A 14441-nucleotide genomic window follows, 5' to 3' on the forward strand; every position below is an offset into this window, starting at 1 on the left:
GAAGGGATCAACAACACTGAACAGTGCCAATGTGAAGCGAAAGCGAAAAACAAATCCACACAAAAATACATGTCATTGGAAACCCCCTGTTCAGTTGTGTTGGATTTTGTGTTTGTGTACCCTTCGTTTTTGGTCTGTGTAATCTTATATTCTGTACCACTTTTCTCTTGTAACGTAACTTCTATTGTACAGCGCTCTGACACCTTTGGGTAATGTCCGCGCTTTATAAAAATGCACTAAATAACTACATAAATAAAATACAAGAGTAACCATGCAACGCACACAAATATATACAATTACACCCATCCCACCCTCATCAAAGCGGGTTACTGCCTCGCGTCATCAGTATGCTCCAATCAGCACCCAGGCCACTATCTTCCCGCTCCGTGGACCGTCGCTTCGTTGCGGGAACAAGAGCGAACAAAAAATAGCCCACTACGCATGCACGTTGCCTCTGCTAAGCGGGAATACAAATGTAGGCCTCGGCAAAAGCATTCAAACACGGGGCACCAGTGCCGTGCTGTTTCGCCTGACTCCGTCATGGCTGTTACCACCTTCATCTTGTGTTTTTTAAGGTTTCGTTTGCCGGGAAATAAGGCGCGTGCGCACAGAAAATAAAAGGCGAGTTAAAACTAATGGGGGCGGAGATATGATGGCGGCTTATCCTAGCCAGGCGGGGTTTCGCTGCGCACGCGCATCGCCAGTGGGCGTGGTCTGCGTGGCCGCTGTTGCTGTGGCCTCGACGCGCGCGGCCGCTGTTTTTCGTTTGGTGCGGAGGGAGGCACGGAGACAGGGTTGAGGGGCCCAAAATGGCGGACGGAGAACTGAACGTGGACAGTCTCATCACCCGGCTGCTGGAGGGTAAGTCATGGATGGTACTGCACGGGGGCTTTACGTAGTGGGAGGAGGGTGGCGAGCAAGGGTGTAGGGCGGGGTGGAGAGCTGCAGGGGGAGGACGTGTACGGCCTGCGCTAAGGCGGAAAGAAGGGGTAATGAATACACGGAAGAGTAGACGAATTCCCCGGTCTCTAAATGCATTCGACTGTTGGAGCCTTTCTAATTTTTATTCTGCAGTTATTTGTAATTGCATTCTCCGCAGTTATCATAGCTTTTTCGACCTTCACGCCCACCCTTTCCACAATGCACTCCTGCTCTTTGACAGCCGAAAAATGACGTTTCTCATAACTGACAGCTTCTAGGTAGACGTTTGCTTGGATGAGCGAACGACGAGCGGTAGAGAAATAGTTTTACTTTGTAACTCTTTGGGATGTGAAGAGTGGCACTTAGGAGGCGTTCAGACTGTTGGTATCTGGAAGCTGGGAGCTTTAGACATTTAGGGAATATAAGAAAGGGTTGGGAATGGGTGAGTGAATTGGGTTAACTTGGGAGGTGTGGACACAGACATCTGACACCTAGCTAACGTGTGGTGCAAAGAGTAGGGAGTTGAGTGTGCAGGGGGGCAGGAATTGTGGGATAGGGTTGGGAGATGTGTAGAGAGGAGAGAAGTTTGGATGTTAGCCCCCTATGGGGAAACTAAGAGCCTGGCGGCAGAGTAGAGGCATCTGAGAAGAGTTGCACACGTTTGGGGCAGGGCACCTTGAATGTGGGACAGATTTGGGGATGGAGGGGGTGTAGGCTGACACTTGTCAGGGGAACAGGCATCTGGGATGTGTAGCTCAGGGATGAAGCATATTTTATAGTAAAGGGGATGGGGCTCCTGACAGCTCTATAATGATAGGCTAGATGGGGCTCTTGCAACGAAAGGAGGGTCAATCTGGGCTATGGAACTGAGAGATGTTAATTAGGATCAATCGTAAATGGAAAGGGATGAGTTACTGTCGGCAGATCCCGGCTATATGCAGGGAAATGTACATTTAAAAAAAATTATTTGCCACTGAACGTACTATCGGTCTGCACATCCATTGATTGACCCAAAAGTCCATTTCAGTTTTTCCCATTTTTATTAATCGCAGTAAATCAGTTTCTGCCTGTGCATAAATACATACATTGGAGCCTTAGCTGCTACGGCGTTGTTTCTAAGCAGTCAGTAAATGTGTAGTAATATTATCTGCTGCACAACTTTATTCAATCAGACTTTTCGAGAATTTGCTCGCCCTACGTTTTGAAGTTTGGTAGGCAGTACTACTGTTTTATGGTTTGCTCACAAATGTGTAAATTTCTCAACTTCTAATTTGAGCATTAGATGCCACTACAGTTGCAGATAAGGAACACATAAAACCCCCAGTGTCCTTAGATCAGTGTTCCTAATATTGAGGCTTTGTGTGCAATTACCTAATGTCCACATTCGTGTTGTATAAAATGTACCACGATTTAGTAAAATAGAAAAAAATTATACTGTAGCTTTTAGTCACTGGCCGATTTCTAGTGTAAAACATTTCTACTTTATCCATCTAGGGTAGCCTTCTAGTGTCATTTGTCAAGTGTTATTCATTCGTATTTGGATACACACCTTTCTACCACGGGTACGACTAACACTATCGGAAATGCCTCAAATAGAATATGGTACTGTGAATGATCTATGTAGGACAATGCAGTGTGCTCGAAACCAAGGCAGAAGTGCGCAGTGTCGACGATTAATTGTCTTAGTTTTATTATGGCATATGCTTTCATTGTTCGTTTCACACATCAAGCTATGTGAAAATAGTGCGTTATCCAGTTGTAATGATCAGGGCCCGCAAGCACACTAACCAACTGAGTAATTGAAACCGCTGCCCCGTTTCCAACTCCTGAATGCTTTCCTGCTGTGCCGTAATTGTGGCGAGGAGTAAAGTGCCCCACAGCAGTCTCTTATTTAGCAATGATGCATTGTATATTTTGTACTTTTTATTTATCATTCAGGTTCTTGTACGTGCTTAGCCTTGTTTATTATTTGGGAACATATGGCGCACAAGGCGCAATGGCTTGGGCATAGTTATCCTGTTGCGACAGGGAGTTGGAGTGATTCGGGACATCTTCACTGGTCTCAGGTTAGCTGACCAGAAAGTCAGTAGCTAATCAGTTGAGTTAACCCGAATGTAATTTCAGTTTTCCCAAATGTTGGATGCTTTTGGTGAAGGCCATTTAACTCAAACTCCCCTTTGCATTTATCTTATGAGATCCAGGTGCACGACATGAAGAATTTTGATAGCAATTAAAAACAGCAGGCAGTTAATCCTAAAGAAGGCCACTTGTGGTTTTGTGTTGAACTCCTCAAAGTTTCCTGGTTGCAACATCCTTTATCCTGCTTGGTGTCTGCAAGTTTATATTCCACAACAGCTTCTGTTACCATCTTAGAAAGATGGTGTTTGTGTAGGTGGCCCCTGCTTGGTAGTTCTTCCTTGGGTTTGCTTCCCTCTGTATTGTGCACGCATTCTTCATTTTCAGCCAAAATATCCCCAGTTTTAATTATCGTTTAGTTGAGGCGATGAAGCCTACGAGAGAGTATACGATTGAAAATTAGTATCCTGTAGATGCTTGATTTTTGTCTCAAATTGATTGACTGGGCCATGTACAGCCGTTTACAGCAAGGGCTTACTAGTGCTTACACCAGACTGATAAAGGGGGGAAAAAACTGAATGGTTCAGCAAAAGAGAATTGCTGTTGATAAAGTACTAAATAGTGGGTGGCTAGGCAATTGGCCAAAAAGAGTTGGAATTATAAAACTATTGATTGCCAGACTGCACCCTTGATCATCCCCCGGATCAGTGACGTTATCCCGACCAGAACACTTGGAGATAACGAGTGCCTAAGAAAAAATGGCAACAGTCAAGGTGCCAGGACTGGATAAGATGCCTGGGGATCTATTCCGCAGCGAACCTTTAATTTGGGCGCCTTACCTTTTGGGTTTTATTTAATGCCATTTTGCAAGGTATGAAGATTCCTGCTAGTTGGGCCGGAGCCAAAATCATTCCAATTTACAAAAAGGGCTCCTCGTTGTTACCCACAAATTATAGGCCCATAAGCCTCCTAGACATAAGCCAAAAGATCTTTGCTCGAGTGTTGTTGTTTCGGCTGCAGAGTTGGATGGAGGAGTACAAGATACTTAATCCCCTCCAGGCAGGGTTCAGAGAAAAAATGTCTATACTGGACCAGATCCTCGGGCTACAGGTACTACATTGGAAGATCGTGTGTGGAGGGTGGCAACCTCTACCTAGTATTTGTAGATCTGAAATCAGCGTTTGATCTGGTCCCAAGAGATAAGCTGTGGGCGGTTCCATGTGAGTTGGGGGTTCCGGTAAATCTATGCCAAATCTTGAGGCGGCTGAATGAAGGCAGTTTGCCCAAATAAGGTATGGCAAGGAAGGAAAACTCACGCCCCCATTCCTGTAGGATGAGGTGTCCGCCAGGGATGTGTCCTCGCCCGACCCTTTTTAGCCTGTTTATAAACGGGATAGTTGATTTTTTTTTACTCATTGAGAAAGATTTGGACGTCCCTAAGCTGGCAACACGCAAAATTCCAGCTATGATGTTCGCCGATACTTTATTGCTATCAAAATCTCCCATGGGGATACAGAGGGTAATTAATAGATTTGATGCCTTTTGTAAAGAAAGAGGACTTGAGATTAACCTCCAGAAAACGAAATTTATGGTGTTTAACTCAGCCAAAAGTTCCCGATCAAATCCATCTTAATAGTAAACCTCTAGAGAGAGTATCCGCTTTTGACTATCTCGGCATAACCATCACAAACAATAGATTGGGGGGCTCAAATAAAAAAATCTACTCTGAAATTAGCACAAACAGCAGGGGGCCTAGCGAAGGTTTTCGTAAATCCAGTCACAAACCTGTGAGACCAGCAATAGAAATATACAAGGTTCAAGTCGGGGGAGCAGCATTGTATGGTGCAGAGATGTGAGGTCATTGCTGTCCTGACAGTCTTGCGTAGATGGAAAACACCTTATTCAGGCAACTGGTCTCCCTCGGAGCTCCCCACTTGTGCCGCTCCGCTTGGACCTAAGAAGTCCACCTTAGACCTATTTTATTTTGGCGGCGTCTATGGGCTACCCCAGAACTTGTAAATTATAGGGACTAACTTAGAGAGGTGATGAGCTTACCAGGGTCAAGGAGATTACCCTGACTCGCCCACGTTCAACATACCTTAATGAATATGGGACTGGGCAATCTCTGGGAGAACCCAGAAGAGGCATGTGCCATAGTGTCCAGGAAAGAGCTAAAGGACTGTTACTGGAAGCACAAACTGGCACAACTCCAGAGTAATCACCTAGTAGGCAAGTTAACTGCAGCTTTTTTAGAAACTAAGGATCTGTATAGCCTAGAGCCGGCATTGAACGATATCAAGCCGGCAGGAGCCAAGAAGCTCTACCTCCAGTTCAGACATGGGGTGCTGCCACTCGGCGCCTTTACAAACAAATGGGCGGGCTCACAAACCCAGGGGTGTCCGGCTTGTGACTGTACCACAGAAATAGTCTATCGTGTGTGGTATTTTTTTTTTTTTTTTTTTTTTGCCCCGGATATCTCAAAGCAAGAAAACTGTGACTGGCCCAGATCTGCAGAAACTTGGGAACTAGGCACTGTTCTGAGGCCTACATGATATTGAAAAACACTAGCCTCCCCATTGCTTATTCGGTAGCAGGCTTTCTATTCTCTGTGGTGCACTCGTAGAGTAAAGTCAACTCTGAAAAATTAATAGTAAAATAAGAAGAAGAAATGAATGACGATGAGCCAACCTCTGCTCACCCCTTATCTAACCATGATATCCCAAAGGTATTAATTGTTTAATCTGTAATTGTTATGGTTTAATTTATTTGTTTTCAATAGAAATTCACCGTCATACCAGATTGACGCCTTTTGAGATTCAAACGTTTATACCAGGTAGTTAAAACTTTAATTCATTAAATCTCACCTGGTGAATATTTTGTATATTTGGCACATGCACCTTATAATCGTCATTATTACTCCCCCTTTCTGATCGTTACAATGACTCATATGAAGTGGACCTCCTACCACTTAGCTGCTACCACAGTTTGTACTGTATTATAATGTTTTTCGGCCATAAATGGCTGTTTTTATAAAATTTTTCATAATTGCTTGTATTTGACTTTTTTATATTTTAAAGTAATTGCACGGTCTATTTTATCTGGGCTTTTATGGTCAAACTGGCCGAAATAACGTTATAGAAGCAAACAAAACTATTAACCCCTTGTGTGCCCATGACGAGCTGGACTCGTCATGGGCCGCGGTTGCGCTGTGCCCATGACGAGTCCAGCTCGTCATAAACCCCGCCCGCTAATGTAATGGCCGGCACAGGGCGGGGAAAGGGCGTGGCACACAAGGGGTTAAATCTGGTAATCTCAGGGACCCAGGCAGACAGTAAGTAGTTTAATAAATGAAGTTACATGTGAGGAAAAACAGGGGACCTCAGCAGGTAAAGTCCACTGGCTTCTGTTACGATCATTCACTGTCTATATTACACACATCTTTAGGTCTCAACCTTCTCCAACACTCAGCCCACTTTATCACAAGCCAGCACATACCGCACAACAGATTCTGCTCACATATCAAACAACTGCTTACCTAGCAAATAACAGTACCTCACTTTCCTTCTACCGTTTTAGATTTTCCCCTCCTCTTTGAGATTAATCAACCACCAAAGCAAAAATGTCAAATTCTCATATTCTGTCTGACGTAAACTGGACGCTATTATCTCACACCAGGTTGTCATTCATTATGTTATGGCAAAAAGCATCCTCAGGAAACAATCCACTAAACTACTTTAGTGCTCGCACTTGAAAAAATTCTTATCTCTGCGCATTTCATTAACCAATTCGGAATGTGACGTACTTTTTCAGGGAGAAGAGCAAAAGGACCCCTGCTATTTATGGCTACTCTTGTCATGGACACTTTGGTAATGCCACAGGGCAGGGGTACACTACACACATTGGCTGACTTATCACTGCTACCGCACACCAAGCTGTCACTCGCCCACCGATCAATTGTATTGTCTATTTGTGGCTATGAAAAGTACTCCCTTCCTTTTCTTCCTGTTCATTACATACCGGAATCCTCTTTATGGAACATTTCCACCATGTAAGCCAACAGGAGGCACAGTCTTATCACCTCTGATAACTAGGCCATCACACACTCGTCTGTATAACCTTTCTGAACGGACGTTAGTTCCTATACAAATTCCTTTTGCGAGGCCAACCATTTACTACTATGCCAATAACATATAATTGTTCTATTTCATGGCTTTCTTCCTTTCCCTTTCAGGAAATAACCCCTCAATGTCTTCCAGTACTTCCCATGACATCTTTATATTCTACAGCCAACCCACTCCTCACCATTTTTTATTCAAATCCTTTCCGGTACATAAGGCTGATGTGGACAACGCATCAGCATGCACGTTTGATTTCATGCACATATTCCACATCCTAGTGATAAGCTTACAACTTGGATGCCAACCTTCCCAATCTTGTCTCACCTGGAGCCAAAAAAAATTCGCCAGTGGTTTATGATCTATCCCAAGTAAGAACCTATTTCCCCACAAATATATTCCACTGCTCACATAAATGCCAAAACCTCATACACATTATTTCTAAAGACGGTGGTTCCTAGACAAGGATTAATGAGAGCGAACAATAAATATAGACCCAAACGGTACTATATTTTACAGCTGTCCAACCGGACAGGTGTTTTTAATATATAGGTGCTTAAATATACACAAAACTCAGCTAGAAAGTGGGACACAAGCCTGTATCCAATTTAGTGGGCAGGACGTACAACATGAAACAAAGGCTTAGGCAGAGTAAATTGTTTGTATGAGACACATTTTGGTAGGACAAACAAATTATAGTGGAGACACCATTACACATAATATTTATTAAATAAAGAGGTGTATATGGCGTACAACAAGTAGACGCAGACCGCTGCAGTCTGTGCAGTTGGCTTCATATCCCCGATCCCGACAGGCAAGACCTGCTGTAACAGAGGTTGTTCACAGATTGACCTCAACCCCATTCCTGGTCACTAGAGACGGCGGACGCGGCTCACAGGTTACTGGCTTGCCGTCCCTGATATACAGCAGCCCACTGCAATAGGCCACTCTGATTTTGAGACCGCGGCGCAAACATTTCAAAGGCCTCCTTTAAGCTGTTACAGCCTTTATTAGGTCGACTCTGACCCAGCATCCAACTGCACATACCGCGGATACCTGCATCCTTTACACTCCTTGTACTTGGCCTGGACTTGCACTCGGCCTTTGCCTGAAACAACCTCCTCCAAGTCACTCTGACCTGGATCTAGACAAAATGTATACAGGCATACCATTGTTAATGTCCTGATGATCCTATATCATTTGTAAGGATCGAAACGCCGTCGACTTGTTGTACGCCATATACACCTCTTTATTTAATCCTTACTGTGTTTAATGGTGTCTCCACTATAATTTGTTTGTTCTACCAAAATGTCTCCTACAAACAATTTACTCTGCCTGAGCCTTTTTTTCATGTTGTACAATCTTCCCACTAAGTTGGATGCAGGCTTGTGTCCCGCTTTATTTGTTTCTTGCTGAATTTTGTGTATATTTAAGCAACTCTATATTAAAAAAACCTGTCCGGCTGGACAGCTGTAAAATATAGTACTGTTTGGGTCTATATTTATTGTTTGCTCTCATTAATCCTGGTCCAGGGACCGCTGTCTTTAGAAATAATTGATTACCTGAGGTCCCTGACCAACCTTATTTGGGGTCCCTTGTTCTTCCAAACCTCATACACAATCACTGCTTAGTTCTTGGCAAGAATCAAAGCATGTGACCAACTGGATCCTTTAATCTATACCCTCTTTGTACATTGCCCCCACACTATAACCGCTTGCATAGGCAGCAACAGTAGATTTTTCCAACTACAAATGACTTTAAATATGATGCATTTACGTTTTCTTTTTTGACTCGATCATTTTTCATAAGTAGTCTGTTCCAGGCTTCAAATTTCCTTGAATGATTTTTAATGAACCTTGCACAAAGTTCTGCAAGTTCCAAAAAATAACAGGTGTTCTTTGTTAGCAGGTGTTTCAACAACTGCCTTAATGTCATCCTCTTTCAGTAGAATCTCCATCTTACCTATCTTGTGGCCAGGGTACTCAACTTCTTGACCAAATTTGCACATCTCATGTTTTACAGTTAGGCAAAACACTTTCAACACATGCAGAATGCAGCTGCCAGTCTTAAACTCATTTTTCCTATCCTAGTTTCTGACTCTAGTAAGACCCCCTAATGCCCTACACTGACTCTCTGTTGCACAAAGAATTTCTCTAAAATCATATTTGATAAATCTTCAACAACAGTTAATTCACTACAATTGGCCACGCAGAGTAGGGTCTTTCCACGTGCCTTCTGTGCGTAGCAATGCACCACAGTTCAACCCACTAAGCTGTGGAACTCGCTTCCGAACCACAATCATAGGCCTAATCAACTGCTTCCATTTCGTAAAGCTTTAAATAAAACTTTGCTGTTACCAGTTTTCTAGATCCAGTGTACTCCTTTGGCTTTCGTACATGTTCCCTCCCAGTGCCAGGACACCAAAACAACACAAATATTTTAAAATGTATAGACCCATCCTCACATTTGAGTCGAGCTCTGTGACATCCTGTCAAAAATGCAAAATATTGTTTTGAAACACCCTTGCACCATAGGTCCCCTTTCAAAATATATCACGTCTGTGGAATGCAGCAGGGGCACTAGTCAATCCATGAAGTATATCTGTTAAAGCACCCCCTGGAGTGATAAATACTGAGTGCCCTTAGTCTTCATCCAACTGCACTTGGTTGTATGTACACATTACATTTGTTGAGCAATAACCTTGCTAAAGAAATGGGTGTCAGATAACTCCTACAAGTTGGAAGGCGAAAACTAGCTATCTAACTTCCTTCAGACATCAACAGTCCCTGCGCAGATTCAATTTAACTGGGGTCTTCAGCAGTATAACTATTGGAGAAAGCCAATCCATACACTTGGGGGCCGATTATGATGTCGGTCAGAAAGCATTCCTACCGAATCGGTCTCTGAATGGTTTCTGACCGAATCGGATTCGAGGAGTCTGACCGATTAAGATTGTTCCGAATAAGATTCGGTCGGACTTCCATTGAATACACAGGCTCCCATTGAAGAAAGGGGTGGCTGGGGAAAACCATGCACCCTGTGGCGGGCACCCCTTGGTGCCTGCCACACTGTGCATGGCCTGAAAGGGGGTCCCTTGGGTACCCCCATGGGCACCATTTGGAAGGCTCCGGGTGAAGGGGGTCCTGCTAATGGCCCCCAAAGTCAGATTCCGACAGCCGATCTGTGTCGGAACAGATTCAGAAAGGCTGTCCAAATCTGTAATCGCTCTGTTAGAAACGCAGTCTGTAGACCTGTATGAGTTGGCTCCGAATGACTGTTCTTCCGAATGCTATCCGGAACTGACTCGGAAAGTCCAAATGCTTTCCGAAGATTGTAATCGCTGGTTCAGAAAGCTTTCCGATACAGTTGGAAAGACTGGTTTCGAATCTGATTCGGAGCTTTTCTGGACGTCATTGTAATTGACCCCTTAGTAGTAAATCTTCCTTTCTACTTTGAATTGGCATTTCTCAGTTTTTGTTGCACTGGATGAGCATCCCACCTAATCACCCTTATGTTTGAAGCCCATGAATTTCCCAAGTTTGTTCTTGAACACTTCTTCTTACCCACACACCTGCATGCTTCTTACTCTGAATATCTTCCCCCTCGAATTGCATCAGTCACATACTTTGGTGGATCACACTTTCGGTCTAACCTCATGTGCTGCTCCTCCTGCTGAAGCTAACCCAAACATATTTCACCTTTTTTATAGCCATTAACACTTTTCCTTCTTGCCTCTTAAAATCCACATCCGACCAAAAGGAACCCCCCCCCCCCCCCAACCCCTCAAGCTGCACCTTGTGTTCGAAATAACTTCCAGGATGCACACTAGTTAGCCCTAATTTCCTACCAGGACATACGTTTTCTAACATTATTACAGTCACCACTTTGCCACCCATTAGTAATTCACACTTGGGTATGCCCTTGGTCTTAAGGTTCTTGATGATGGAAAGTTGTATGGGGTGATTTTGTATTTGAGGAATGGAAACCTTGAGGCCAAAGGACATATCCTTAATCTTAAGGTTTCTATTCCTCAAACACAAAATCACCACATACAACTCCATCGATAACTCTTGAATCCACTTTCCTTTGCGGCATTTATCACCATGTGACCCACCATATGACTTGTATCTCTTTGCACTTCTTAGACATAATTCTCCAGTAACTCAATACTTCTGGTAGCACTGATGTAGCCCTTCACTGCATTTGTTTTACAGCAACTTGGAATAGATTTACATTTCTTGCATTCTCCAAAGATGGTAAACTTTATTTTAGAGTTGCCACACTTAAGGCTTACTGTCTTTGTTTACTGTCTTTGTGGAGTACACCCTTCCCTCCTCCAATACTTCCACATATGCCTGAAATCCATCCACTTACTGAACTCAGTGTGGCACCTTGTTTTGCTTGTAAAGGTGTGGTGGGTTAAACATTTGGCATGCTGTAAAATGGGTAACTATTCCTATTAGAACAGCAAGTATAAATCTCTCAATTTTTAAAAAAAATTCTTAGTCCTAAATATCTTCCTGAGTCTCTTAAAACAGAATTCACACTATGCGTTCTGGAAATGCTGCAGCACAGTCCACTTCAATGCATGAATACAGTATTCAAATCTAATGATGCTGACTGCTTCCTTCACTTACCTCGAGTTTCTCACATGCATACAGTGGCACCAGACTTAGTGGCTGGTGAGTTCCCAAACACCTTGTGTGCAGAGTTCATCTGAGCACAACCTTTGGCGTTCTGTTAGCATGCCCCAAAACAAGACACCCGTCATGTGACATGACATATCAGTTAACATGCTTCATAGAAATAATTCCTACTGTTAGGAATGAGATGCACGTTTTCTGCACTTTCTTCAGTGGCTTGTGGTCGTCTTGTCGTGGGATCCAAAACATCTTGTGCACTTCCAAGATGGTAGTGTTCTCCACACATGTAATGTAACTTGTTAACTTCCCTTGCATACACCTTCTTGGTGTTTCTGATTCATGCACCTTCCAGCACTCACCGTCTCTATGCTGACTAGCGTATGGGACTTTTAAAGACCTTTTTGATCACAGGTGTAGGATACTGATGCAAAGACCTCAAATTTGCACAGGGTAGCATATGCCATGTTCCAGGCTTTTACCTTGGTTCTGCTGTTTTCTATGCTCCTGCCCTGGTACTGCTGTGTGTCCGGATTATCGAATGCTCTCTCGCGACAAAGAGCACAGCTGTTGCCTGGCCGCTACTCACGATCACTTCCCATGTCATGGAAAGAACGAGCTTTTGATTGAGTCAACAAAAGTGGGGTGTTCCATCATGCACCCCACAAGCACTTTTTGCCTTTATTATGAAGCTATTACATTAAGGAAATATGAGGAACCAGGCTGAATTAAAGTAGTTAATTAAATGAAGTTGCATATGTGGAGCAGCAAGTAAGACTGCATGTAAGGTCAGGTGCCATCCACTTCAAAAACGACACATCCTAATGACATTCAACCATCACCAACATACATTTCAAGTTTTTATCGTGAGCTAGTGAGTGCATGGTTACTCTTTTTTTAGATCCTTTTTTTTTTAATGGAGATGGCCAGTGGGGCCGATATGCCCAGTGGAGAAAAGTGACTTGATGGGGGTTCTTTAACGGGATCTGCTGTGGCGCAGGAAGTTAACGAGGCTCTTGTTTTTTGGGGCTCTTCAATGTAATAATGTCTACGAAAGCCACTGGCCAGTCTGTCTGGTTCTAAATGCACTATAGTTTGTTGGTAGTTAGCTTCTCAATTTCAGTTGATCTGGTTCTCCAGGATCGTGTCTTATACCTGGTTGTAGTTAACTCCATTTGAAAATGTTCGCTTCATTGCATTTGGTCTTCTAATCTCGGCGGGTAGACAAAACCAGCTTCACATTTGTTAACGTATTTTATTCTTGAAGGTTTGTTTTTCCAGGTGATTCATTTAACACCCCAGTGCCCTCCTGTTGCTATTTCGCATTGGCAAATTATTTTAAATGTGTTATTTCCATGATGATGACTTACTAAGGCACTTTGGCTGAAATAACATTTGTTTTTGATTTGAGATTTATTTTTCCTGATTTCAGATCAGTCGAGATGCTTAAGAAAGTTATGGGGGAATGAGGCTATTTAATGCTTCAGATGCTCGTTCTGCTCGAGGACGACGATGCTTTGACTGAACTGAAATTACTTTGCACGGGTTTTGAAAGCTAATTGTATGCGTTGTCAAACATAAAATAGATTGCGTGTTTAGTTCGAGACCAACTATCTTTATCTGTCTCGATTGTTCACATTGCTTTAAATAAGTGATTGAATTAAGCTAGTAAAGCCTGTAGAAATTAAAACGATCGAAGACGAACGAACACAGATGCTCTGTTAGTGCAGAAAGGAATGTCCCTTTGGCTCGGTCCCATACAGAATGTTCCAACAGGCAAGCATACTATATTTGGCTGTGCTTGGTAGGGACTTTTTTTTTTTTTAAACGAGCACCGTGGAAAAATATTCCCATGGCAAATACTGTAGCAGTTAAGTCTGCAAAAAAGAGATCAATGCCCAAAAAGTAGCAAGTAATTCCCCTCGTTTTCTTCCTCCCTCATTGTTGTGCCATGAGAGGATGAGACAAATGAAAAACATAATCATGAACTTTTTGTACACCTTCTCCAGCACTGTAGCTAGCGGCTACATTAATATTTCCTAGCATCCAAACAATCTTTCTGGTGCCTGTTGAAATTATGGATTACTTTCTTGGCTTAAGGATGCGGGGACAAAGTCGAGGAAGATTTCTAAATAGCTAAAATCCCGTCTGCGTCTCTCGGCAACATCAGGTAACTTTTAGGCATCCTACTTGGGTCCCAACAGTCACTGCACTGACCCTTTTCATTACTTACACTATTTTTAGATCCCCAAAGTCTCTTAATTCGTTGCCCTTGACGAACAATATACTCCTGCCTCGTGTGTACGCTAGACATCTGTCAGTTTACAGAAGCATGGACTGTGAGGTATCGAACTGGTTCAAGTTTACGGTCTAACAAATGGATCTAAGTTGTCGCCAAACATGACTCTTTGAACCACCCGTCTCTAAATGCCTTAAATGTTTGGTCCAGAATGGGACAAAGTATAATTTAGAGCTCTGTGCATGTCTAACAAACTTTGACAAAGCCCATAGATCTGGCATTGACTGGCTTGTGCGTTGGTAAATAAAAATAAAATATATATTCCAAGCGTATGCCAAAAGAAGAAAAAAATGTGCCACCCCTTACACGAGGGCCATAGCCGTGCAGTACTTAATGGTTTTGAATTCATAAACACTGATTTATTATAGAATGGTATATCTGCGTCTTACA

At 43.1% G+C, this 14441-nt stretch overlaps 1 protein-coding gene across 1 annotated transcript in view; it reads left to right on the forward strand.

Annotated features, from left to right (window-relative positions):
* Positions 1–383: 383 nt before the first annotated feature.
* PPP1CB (protein phosphatase 1 catalytic subunit beta) overlaps positions 384–14441 on the forward strand; it is a 355283-nt gene continuing 341225 nt past the window's right edge. The window contains exon 1 of the mRNA XM_085610370.1: positions 384–861. Within this exon, the coding sequence (XP_085466496.1) occupies positions 810–861 (52 nt within the window). The 5' untranslated portion in view covers positions 384–809. The remainder of the gene's footprint in view (positions 862–14441) is intronic.

Source organism: Triturus cristatus, chromosome 6 (genome assembly GCF_964204655.1).
Source record: "Triturus cristatus chromosome 6, aTriCri1.1, whole genome shotgun sequence".
Taxonomy (NCBI): Eukaryota; Metazoa; Chordata; class Amphibia; order Caudata; family Salamandridae; genus Triturus; species Triturus cristatus.